The 12,054-nt window shown below is 36.7% G+C and overlaps 1 protein-coding gene across 10 annotated transcripts in view; it reads right to left on the bottom strand.

Annotated features, from left to right (window-relative positions):
- Nucleotides 1-12,054, bottom strand: part of ADGRG6 (adhesion G protein-coupled receptor G6) — a 158,352-nt gene that overhangs the window by 59,529 nt on the left and 86,769 nt on the right. For all 10 annotated transcript variants that reach the window (XR_006280009.1, XM_038396397.2, XM_043511118.1 and 7 more), the window contains 3 exons: nt 8,455-8,540; nt 5,904-5,956; nt 5,751-5,810 (listed from right to left, as the gene is read on the bottom strand). Coding sequence is in view for 9 of the 10 variants with exons in the window: in XM_038396397.2 (XP_038252325.1) it covers nt 5,751-5,810; nt 5,904-5,956; nt 8,455-8,540 (199 nt within the window). In the remaining variant the exon portion in view is untranslated. The remainder of the gene's footprint in view (nt 1-5,750; nt 5,811-5,903; nt 5,957-8,454; nt 8,541-12,054) is intronic.

The following is a 12,054-nucleotide window of genomic DNA, read 5'->3' as shown; positions in this document are numbered from 1 at the left end:
ACATAACATTTGTTTTGCATTGGTATTCAGTCTTATATAGGTGCTTACTATTAATATTATATGGTATGTCATGATGAAGTGTAAAAATCTACAATCTACTACAAATTAAAAGGGGAATGCTATAGTAAAGGGGAAAAAAAGTGTTAAAAGCCATGTTGTGTCAGCAGTGACCAAAGGCTGATGCCAGCTTATATGAAATGAATTTGTTACATTATCATTAAATTGTCGACATCACAAAATAACCCAGTACAACTAGCGCTCTGATAACTTCAGGCCCCACCCAATTCCCACTGAAGTCAATGGAAAGGCTCAATGGAAGACAATGGGAGCTGGATCAAAGCTCCTTATTGGCAGTTGCATCAGACAGGCCAATGATTGAATGAGCATGCAGACTGAATAACCCATTTGCTCACAGAGATTTTCCCTACAGGGTCATGGCTAAAATATACTAGTGGGGCTTTGTGGAGAACCTTGTACCTTTTCCATGGATCCCGAGAGGACTTCAGTCTCCAGGACTCGGAATTTGACATCTTTCACAAGCAAAATATTTACAAAGAAATAAAACACTTTAAAAAAAGCAAATGTGTGTGCACAGTGCTGGATTTTCAAAAGTGCTTAGCATTCTGCTCCCATTGAATTCAGTGATATAACTTCCATTGGCTTCAAAGGGAGCAGAGTTGGGCCAATGCTGAGCGATTTTGCAGTAGGGTTTAGCAGGATTTTTTTTTAAATAAAAGCAGACATTACAATTGTGTTACTTTATATGAACTCTGGTATTTATACTTCATAATGTATTTGAAAGCAATTATGAACAATGGAAGTGTCGGGCACTATGCCAGCTTCCTCCATAAACTCTTATTTGCCTACTTTATAGTTTGTCACATACTTTAATGACTAAAGATAATTTACCAAAAAAAAAAATAAAATAAAATAAAAACAAGAACAGGGGGTCTTGCAGCTGCTAACTCTTGGCTGAAGCCATAGCACTTTCTAAACAGTAGTCTATCTAGTCTCAAGAATCCTTCCCATTAAACATTCCATTAAACATCACATCACCCAGAATTCATCAGAAGCCTGATTCTCTTCCTCCTGAAATTAACAGAAAACTCCTACTGACTTTAATGAGCAGAATCAGGCCTGGTAGAACTTCTTTTCTTTCATGTCTAAGAGAAGAGATTTCTATGTAGATTTAGCAACTGATCTTTTAAACATGTTAACAGTGACTGATGTTTTTATCTGGACGAATTGTTAAACAGTAGTTAGAACTGCTATTTCCCGTAGTAGGAGTCATTAAGTTCAGAGTATGGGCCAAAATTATGACAACCAAGTAGTGGAGATTGGAGCAAGCACAATCTTATTTTGCTGGTAAGTGGAGAAAAGCTCATATATGGAATCAAGGTTCAAGGTTTGCAAAATTGCTTGGAAAAAAGTATAAGGAAATATACCTATACTTAAATAAAAATATGCTGAATAGGTCTGAGGAAGCCATTTCTCTTACCCAAACGACCCAACTTTGGTCAAATGGCTACACCTAGAATCTGAAGGATCTTTCTGGAAAAAGCAGCAGCAGCAGGCATTACTGTGGTGTCAAAAAGGGCAAGATCAATCAATGGAAGAAACAAAAAACCACATACATTTTATCTTCAGAAAGAACAAAGATTTACTTTATTGATAATGATTTGTACAAAATGGTGGAAAAAAAAGACCTCCATGCTCACAAACCACTGTGCTTATACCCCATCTGGAGTGTCCTTTCAACACTATTTTGAACCAGCACCTTCTGGGATAGAGACACTGCTACTAAGATGAGAAAATTAAACACACACAAAACTACAGCACTGTTGTGATAAAATTCTGTCTCTTGCTTTAGTTAATAATCAATGCATGATATTGTCACATTGCTGCCATCCAAAGATCTTTACAGTGTTCAAGGTGCTGATAATAATATTCACTTTTGGACTTGGCATTGCATGAGACTCTCATTATCACATTGAATTATCACATCATAAGCACAGTGCACTTTGTTTTGCTTCAGCTCATAGAGCTCAGCAATGAAAGAATAACAAGCCACTTCATGTTTTTATTTTGTTTTTCTCTTCTCCAGAATGTAATTGTTTATAACTTTTTAAAAAAATATCTATTTTTAATATGCCCCAAAATGACAGCTTCTCCACTCCCATTTTCTCTCTGTGTAATTCTGTATCTATGGGTTCTGTATCCATCACTTCAGGAGATCTGATGAAGAACTGTACTATGCTGAGGCTGTTTTAAAAGTTATGGCTGCAATATAGCAAATGAGGATGGAAACAGATTAGAGTAAAACAGCAGAAAATGACTACAGTGGAAGCAGTTTGGAAGTAGTTCAAACTATTGAATGAAATAATTATATGCACGGTAAGGACACAGAGAGAGTGAGGTTAGAGCATTAAAAAATTATTGGACGAATGCAAAAAAAGAGGATAGATACTAAGACAGACAAATTAAAGAACCAAGACCATGATTCTGAGCAAAAATCAGAGAAAAGTAGGTGAGAGATGATGTTGAGTGAGTTAAAAAGACCAAGACAAATAGGATTACATCTACAGAAGATAAGGTCAAAGGCCATGATGCTTATGGGCTAGGACTGAAGTTTTAAATTCAGAGCCCGTCTGGGTTTAGAAAAAACCTGAGAGAAAATGGAATGAAAAGTATTTGAAAGCAAAGGGAAATGTATTAGATAGATGACATACTGAGCTTCCTGAAACTAAGAGATCAGCATTATTTATGACTGTCCATAGTATGGAAAACAAGAAAATATAATCTTTGATAATTTATTTAAAAATCCTTATGAATACACATTGAGAGCAAGACTCATCCATAAAAAAAGAAAGTTTAAGACCTTCTACCAGATCATCCTAAAAGTAAGAAATAAATATTACCTCCATTTTGGATAAAGATTTACAAGTGTCACCAGCTAACTTTTCATAGCTATAAATTTTACCCTAAATGCTATTTGGTTTCTTTTGAATCTTGGCCAAGAAAAACTTGAAACTGAAAAATTTTAACAAACATTTTAAAGTCATCAGTCTGGAGGAAGTAACAGGGAAGGTGTTTTTTTAGGTCTTTACCTGAGATTCAATCGATTTCCTCTGTCAATACTGCAAATATCTGTGTACTAATATATGTGAGCTACAAGGATTTGAAAGACTGGTCTTTAGAGACAGGAATAGTGGAGACTACTGGGAAGCTAAATCCCCTGCTTTTGCAATGACAAGACAGTATATTGTGAGAAATGTATACACACTTGTTGCTGGCACTGGAAGAATACAGGCTTTCCCAGTGGATTCCACTCTATGTGACATTACGAGATGAAAATACATGCCACTAACAAAAAAACACTAGAAAGATACAGCAAGTAATTTTAATTTCTACTCAAAACACCCATTGAGCTAAATTCCACCCTTAATTCCACCCAGGCAATCCTAATTATTTCAGTCAGTTTCTTCAGACATAATCTCGGGCCTTATAGGTCTTTTATTTTTTTGTGTGGCATGTGCAACACAACAACCTAGAGTAACAGACTCTTGTTATATGTAACACAATTAATATTTGAAATAAATACCTCATAATGAAGGGACAATGCTTTCGATTCTATTTGGGCCTGACCCAAAGTCTATTGAAGCCATTGTATTTATTTGGTCTTTGGATCAGACCTTGACTTCTGAAAAATTGTACTGTATTGAGTTAGACATAATCCCCATTACCTCTGAAATGCAATGTGATGAATGAAGAATCAAGAAAAGGGGGTGTTCATATAGTACCCATAAATTCACATTGCTAGATATTAGGAGGATTCATAACAGCAAGATTAATTGCATAGCAGCTAGGCTAACTCCTTACAACATGACAGTGAACACAGTGGGATGAGAAGGATATTGAAGGAGCAATATAAACTCCAAGAACTAAAAGAAAAAGGAAAAGGACAAAGTCTTACCTTCAGAACTGCACATTCCTATTTCTAAAAAAGTGATTTAGAGGATGGTTTTACTCCCCAGCCAATACTTTTAGATATCACAAGGTACTTTGGAGTAAAGATAAGGGTTATTTAATTTAGCACTTTATTTTGGATTCCCTGGATTTTGCCTCCAGTTCCTGAAGGCCACTTGTCTGGGGACAGTCTTCTGATAAAGTCATGTGCAGCGCTGAACCGGTATCTCAGAGCTCAATCCCGAAATGGTGTTGAGCACTCTGGGCCTGATCCAACAAAGCACTCTAAGGGCATGCTGAATTTTAAGTATGTAAATAGTCCTGTTGAAGTAAAGCTCACATTCTTAAAATTAAATAATGCTGAAATGCTTTGCTGGATTGGACCCAGAAGTCTTAGCACCTTGTCAGACAGAGCACTTACACACAGACTTCCAGCACTGTAAGTAGAAAGAGATATTTCTTCCTCTTTCCCTTCTTTTCTTAGAGACCAGAATAGAGAGAAAAGGGAGGAAAAAAGTCCTAGGGGTGATAGTAGGAGGATGTGAGGCTGAAACCTGCTTGAGTCTCCTGTAATTGTATTAGAGGAGCAGGGCTGCTGACAGGCTGGGCAGCCAATTCTATGGTAATAGATGCAGGGACACTGGAAGGAAAAGCTTTTCATCCCCTCTGCATCCCTTGATTCCTTCCCTCAGTGGTGACAACATCCATCTCTCACAGGCAGTTGTCAGGTCACTAAGAGTAAGGAAGAGTATACAAGAACTGAGAGCTCAGAACTCAGAAACTAGCTCCGGACAACGATCCCTGAATGGGCTACCATGGGATAAAAGGCTCTATCCTGTCACAACAATTCACATGTACATCTTCATGACAAAGCAGTTACCTACATTGCCAGGAGATGTACTCCATATGCAGTCTCTCTTTACCCCACAGCAGCCAGTGTGTTTTGGCCACCTGCCCTTGATTCAGTCCGATGAAGTGAGCTGTAGCTCACGAAAGCTTATGCTCTAATAAATTTGTTAGTCTCTAAGGTGCCACAAGTACTCCTTTTCTTAGTCCGAAGATAAGCATCCTTCTCATTTGCCTCCCACAACTTGGATTGAGATTTTCAAAGAGACCCCATGGAAGTTAGGCACCCAACTCTCATAGGCTTTCAACGGTAGTTAGACACCTGACTTTCTTAGGCTATCTTTGCAAATCACAACCCTAGTGCCTAATCAGCAGCCCACTGAAATCAGGAAGTGAGGGCATGTGGTAAGTAGTATGATTTGCATCAACTTGGCATTCAGTTCCAGCATGATTTTCTACCACCTGGTCTTGATCCATTGTCCATTGAAAGACTCCTATGGACTTCAATAGGCTTTGCATCAGGCCCTTAGAGATGAGGCAGAGGAGAAAAAATGCCTCTTTCCATAGATAGTGCTTAGATACCAGTGATGGGTGCTACGGAAAACCCTAAGATAGATAGTGCTGTGACAGAAGAATGGATATTGCTTCCCATGTACGTTAGACAGGTCTGCAACATTTTGTGACAGGTAAAAATTAAGTTTTGAAAAATGATCAGCCAAGTTTTAAGGAGCTCATTGAACTATCTGATTTAAATCCAAGGTAGTTTAAATTACAGTACACATCATACCAATGTGAGGCTTGTGTGCAGATCCAGGGCAGTAGGTAGCCATAAATGACATTTACCAATCGGAAGGGTTTGGCCCATAGCATGCAATAATGTCACACCCAATTTTGATAGTATGTGTTGCCTCTATCACTAAAAAGTCCCAGAATGTTACCTTTGATCAGTGATGCTTCTTTTCTCCCTTGTCAGTTCATTCACAGTGGTTGGCTGAACACTTAAAAAGCAAGAATCATAAATATCAATTAGTGTGTTGTAACTCCATTAAGGACTTAAATCAGGTATTTTCCCAATCATGACCAACATTTACCTGATATTGACCACATACACAGTATAATTCCAGTTCTGGAAGGTCTGATTTAGCTGAAAAATACAGAGAGAATAATTACAAGGATGGTAATGCCTGGCTGCCTGGTACCACCGCCCTATGACTGACATTGGAGGATTTTGTAAATCTGGGGAGGATTATTAAATTGTAACTTGTGGGGGTGAAAGTTCAATGGATGGAGAGGGTTGGTTTGTTTGTTTGTTTGTTTCCCCAGACTGTGATCTTGAGAGGAAATTGAGAGTCGAGAAAGTACCTGTCCTGGGGAGAAGGACTTTGCGGCCTGCCCTGATGGTGCTCAACTGCATTCTTTCAATGACTACTTTACAGTGGCCAAGAGAGTGGAACAAAGTATTTTTTTGGCCATGTTCAAGAATTAAAACCCAGAAGTCCATACTCAGTGACTTCAACACTACAGCAGTGAAGAATTTCATCAGTTCACCATGTGTCTTTGCAGTAGGCTGATTGGCACACCGAGACTAGACCCTTCATAACCTCATTGTGGGAGTAATATACAAGATAGACACACTGTATTTAATCAATTTTTAGGGTGTGAGACCTCCTATCGTTCAGACGGAATGCAAACCAACTACTCCATTGATCCCCGCCCTAAGGATCCTACACTGTATGAAATACCTGGCTGGAGCCAACTGTGCTCTATGGACCAGCTTTTCACTGATTGCTTTAAGAGAACAATGGGAATCTTCTCTAAGACATTTAGATGCAGCAGGTCAATAAGAATATAAAGCATAATTGTCACTTTTCAGTGCCAACGTCCACCAAACATCATCATTAAATCTACATCAGTCATTTCGTAGAGTATAATTTATTTTAATAATGAATGTACAGATTCAAGGTCTCTTGCTACAGAAATATAAATACTGCAGCTCTGTGTCAATAATTCTATCATCAGGAAATGATTTTTCTTCTGGAAAAAATAATAGTAATAATAGAAAAATAGAAAGGCTGCCCCTCCACCTGTACAAAGCAAAATGTCCACCTCATGCCACTAACAAAAAAGTAATGAGCCTCAATTACATCTATCAACCATCACCTGATCTAATTTACAATGTGACACTTTATGGAACGTTATTGACATCAAAATGCTCTAAAGCAGATTCCAACTATTGTATATTCCCAAAGTGTTTTGCCCAAAAATTTGTTTTAGGATATAAAATTATGTGTTGGTAGCATGCAAATATCACTTCAGGTTGCTGTATTATCAAAACTTTTCACAGATATACAGTAATTTACCATTGAAAATTCTTTACATTTATATGAAAAAGAAAAAGGAGGCCTATCTAGGTAGGCATTCTACCACCAAATAAATAAACAAATAATAACAACAACAACAACAAACAGCTATCAGAACATAAAAATACATTCTCCCACATATCTAATCTGTGTGAAACAGCTCCTAATATGAGTTAGAGAAGGTTAATGTACTAAATCAAATTCTAAAACACCTCATAAACAAGAACAAGATCTTACTGTTCTGCCTACTTTTCTGCTTTTGTATATGTGTTGACCTCATTTTTAAGACAACCTCATACTTGCAATGTGCTTTAGCTTGAAAGCAGTTAATTACACATAAATAAATGTTACGGTAAAATGTCAATATTAGGCAAAAGTTATTTTGGAAAATCACACGGTTCCCCTGAGCTATGCCTCCTCCAGAAATATTATATTTGAAGTTCTTTGTATTCTAATAGTAGCTTGCTGAGAGAGTTCTTTCTGGCGGTATCTTGATTATTATTTTCTGATCTTTTCCTGATCACTTTGATGACCTGTGTTTGCAGCCCATCCACTTATGCACATCAAGCTGCATTTGGTGGCTTGACAATTCTGGATCCCTTGGAACAGCATAAAACTAGCCTGGCATGGGGAGAGCATGCTACAATAAACAAGGCAGTTTCTGGGTATTATGACAATCATAGCAAGTATACATGGCTTTGAGAATCCCTGCTCCAGACATACACAAACTCTGGCCCACGGACCACTAGTAGTGTTGACCCCTCATTTCTATTGCTGTAGAGTAACATTTCAAAAACACCTAAGTGACTTAGGAGCCTAAGCACTACTTTCATTTGTGACTTAGGCACTTAGGATCCTAAGTCCTGTTGACTTTGAATGAGACTTAGATGTATAAAGGCTACATTTTTAAAAGGCATTTAGGTGCCTAAAGGTTCAGATAGCCACCTGGTGGGATTCTGAAAAGTTCCAGGTGCCTAACACACATGGATTTCTGTTCCTAAATGCCTACATCACTTTTGAAAATGGGACTGAAATTCCCAAGCTCCTTAGATAACATTTGAAAATTTTACCCATGGTACCTAAGGGCCTAAAGAAGTAGCATGTTCCCACTGTTTTAACTACTGTACAAACAAATAACAGACCCTGCTCCCAAGAGTTCATAAACTAGACCAACTGGTTTCTTTGATGTTCCCCCTTTTTCCCCAACTCTTATCGATTTGACATAATTTAAGGTGGATTCACAAATATACAACTCACATAAATAGGGAGAAACTTAACTTACCCATTCGGCCACCACACTCTGTACTTTTGACTCTAAAATGGGCTTGTAATTGAAGACAGTAATGGAAATCCTGTAGAATAGCCCTCCTGTCCATTAAAAACAGTATTACAAATATCAGAAACATTGAACATCATTCATAATATATTGCCAAACTTTCTCTGTTTAAAACTTCAAGACCTTATTTTTGTAGCAAAAGATAACTTGGTGGATAGGGTCTGAACTCAGATTTTGGTATACCCAAAATACTTGTTGCTGTTATAGGAGTTTGAGTGCACACAAGGAATGCAGGATTGGGCCTACTGTCCAACAAAATTAAATTTATATGTAGATATGGCTCTGTATATGACTGAAATGTAATTGTGAGATCCTGAAAATGCCATAAATATAAAATAATAATAAATATTGAGTTTTCAAACAGGACATAATCTGGTGTAATCTAGAAAAACTCTGCAGATTTTACTGGAATCTCTCAGGATTTACAATGGTCTGAGAGCAAAATGTGAATCCATCAGTTTAAAAGCAACAAAATAACCAAGGACAGAATTTGAAGATAGTAGGGTTCAATGGGTGTTTCTTGGACACAATACTGCATGAAGAATCTTTGTTCTCAAATCCCTGTTGAGTTTGCACAGCTGGCAGTTAGAAAGACAAACCATATTTTAACTGCAAAATGAACAAACTTCATTTGGAAAGCCTTGAGATACAATAAATCTAAAACCTCATCTTGCCATTTTTTAAAGAGGCACATTTTAGATGTCAGTGAGACTTTAGAACATGAACAAGAGTATTTTGAAGTGACAGTAATTAACTTTAGATAAATTCTCCCTAAACTCATGGGGACGGTAAACAATTCTTTTTTTCCTGTTGCAAAATTTCAACATACATAAATAAATAAAATAAGTTTTGTTCCAGGCCATTTTGTGACTCAAAAATTTGACTTTTCACAAAATAAGAATTGTGCTTTAAAACACTGCAAAATTTTGCCAGCTTTCATGGGAAATGGCTCTCTCTGTGTGAAATTCATCTTGATGTGGCGGGGTGGCAAAAGGACCTCCAAACCAATTAGGCTCTACATGTGGATTGTGGAGGACTCCACCAGCTGAGTGGCCATAGAGGTTACCTACTCTCTATGAACTATAGAAAAGGTATCAGCACTGCCTCTGAATACCGTTTAGCCATGGGCATGGTCCACAGATCTCCATTTATATAGATCCTATGACTTAAATGGATGCGGAGGGACTGTGGCCGCTCTTACAGTCCATTGGCTGGAGTAACAGCTGAGGAGAGGCCTTGCCATGGTCCTGGGTTGGAGTGGAAGAGCTCAAGTTCAAAAATCAAAGTCAAAACTTCAAAAATGCTGAAGATTTTGTTAAAATAGAAGATCATGCTACAGTCTGTTGAAAAAATAGATTTAGTTGAATAGATTCTGAATGAGACTTGAGATTTCCCAATTTCATTGTAAATACTTTGCATCATCCTACTCATGAACTTGCTTTTCTCTTTGTTATGGGTTACTTCTTCTGCCACTAAGGTCAGTGTGAAAACTCCTTTTGAATTCAACAGTGCAGAGTCAAGCCCTTAAAGGAAACTTGATTGCCAAGTAATGTTTTAACTAAACTCTCACAGCAAAAGGTCATAATCTAAAGGACACTAATGTATATTTTCCTAGTAAAAAAATAAATAAATAAAGATAAAAATTCATTATTTGGTTTGATCTGAAAATGGCATTTCCATTGTTATCTTTATTGTGATCATTTCATGGAGGAAAGTGGAATGTTTAATTCTGGACTCAGAAAGAGAAAATATACTGTACTGTAAAATACATGGTATATACTATATATAGTTAACATATTTGATATGTATGTACATACAAATGTATATATGTATATACATACAATAAAATACATGGTATATATTGTATATAGATAATTAAATACATGGTATGTATTATTTTTAGATAATATATTTTGTGTGAATATATATATATATATACACAGTACACATACATATGTTACACACACACACACACACACACAGAGTGTTATATTATATGTATAGTCTCTTATATAGTTATATAGTGTCATACATATGAGTGAAATCATCTGAATGTACAAAATAAAATACTTTTCTAACACAGCATCTATTAACTAGTGTTAAATAGTTTCACGTCACCACCACATTATGACCCAAAGCGTGTTTCAGTCAGACTAGCAAAGAACTACTCTACATTTCTAATCACTCTCAGGAGACTACAGGACAGCTGGTGAATCCAAAAGTGCTTCCCCACTTAAAATTGCTTCCCCCTCCTTAAATATGTTACATGGAGAAAATTATTTTTACAGGAAAATAATTGATGAAAAGTAGACTGAAAAGAAGCAGTTTAACATAAATAAATAAAAATAATTAAAATTGCAAAAATATAGAAGATGAGCAAAATTACCAGGATTGGATTCCCACCCCCACCTCCCATTTTCCTCACATTTTTCAAAACTTTCATTGTTAAATTTGAGCTGGACCCTGGATTTGACTTTTTGAGATAATCAAAGCCACAAAAATGTAAATACTGTAATTTAAAAAAATCCAAAAATATTTAAAAATAAAAATAATGAACATCAGAATAATAAATAAATAGATGGCAATCAACTTATTATTCCAGCAGTCTCCTTAGAGCTCTATTGGTTAGAGAATGGGAAGATAGCTATTAGAAACCAAATGTTAATGGCACGTGCTAAGATTGTTTTGGAATATGTTACAAATTCCCTCCTACTGTAATTAAATTGCTATTCTACAATCTACATGAAGCTACATGTAAGGATTAAACCTGGATATTTCTACATCCAGTTCTACAAAGTGCATATCTAGGAGATGAGGTGATATTTTCTCTACATCTAGATTAATGCCTTGACATACTGTAGTTGACCTCAGGTCCACACAGGCAGCTCAGTTCAGCGAAGGAGTTACATAAATAAGATAAAACTAATTTTGAGGAGCTGGTAAGTGGATTCAGTGGTCTGTAAGGGGTGAAGATTTGGCTTGTTCCAGCAGATGCATTGGCCAAGGGATTTTCATACACTGAAATAGACGACTGGTGGTACATTACTTGAGAAGCTGATCTTTGGGAGACAGAATGATGCAAGACAGAATGATGAATAGTTGCTCCGGTTATTGTTACAGCAGAGTTTAAAATACTCTCAGTGGCATGAATAAAAGTCCCACTGTATGGAGATGACAGAGATATTGCACTGGCCACTACTGAAATTATTGTTGGTTCCAAAATAAAAGATATATTTGTTATTTTTCCATAATCGGTGTATGCTTCAAAAGACAGAGGCATTGTCTGTAGTTGCGAATCAGTGGTATGATTATTACTGGAATTCAAAGAGGACATTCCTTTGTTAATAAACCCTTCAATCTGTCTGCTAGAATAGTGGTATACCTCCCATTCTGATTCTCTTCCTGAAAGAAGTGATTCAGTATTTGACATCAGTAAAGTAGTACTCCCAATATTTATATCATAGAGCACTCCCTTTTGAAGAGAAGGTGTCACATTGATTTCTGGATCTTCAACAGATTTTTGTTCTAGAACAGTTATGTGGCTTT

The sequence above is a fragment of the Dermochelys coriacea genome, chromosome 3, assembly GCF_009764565.3.
Source record: "Dermochelys coriacea isolate rDerCor1 chromosome 3, rDerCor1.pri.v4, whole genome shotgun sequence".
Taxonomy (NCBI): Eukaryota; Metazoa; Chordata; order Testudines; family Dermochelyidae; genus Dermochelys; species Dermochelys coriacea.
This window is presented reverse-complemented; position numbering and strand designations above follow the sequence as displayed.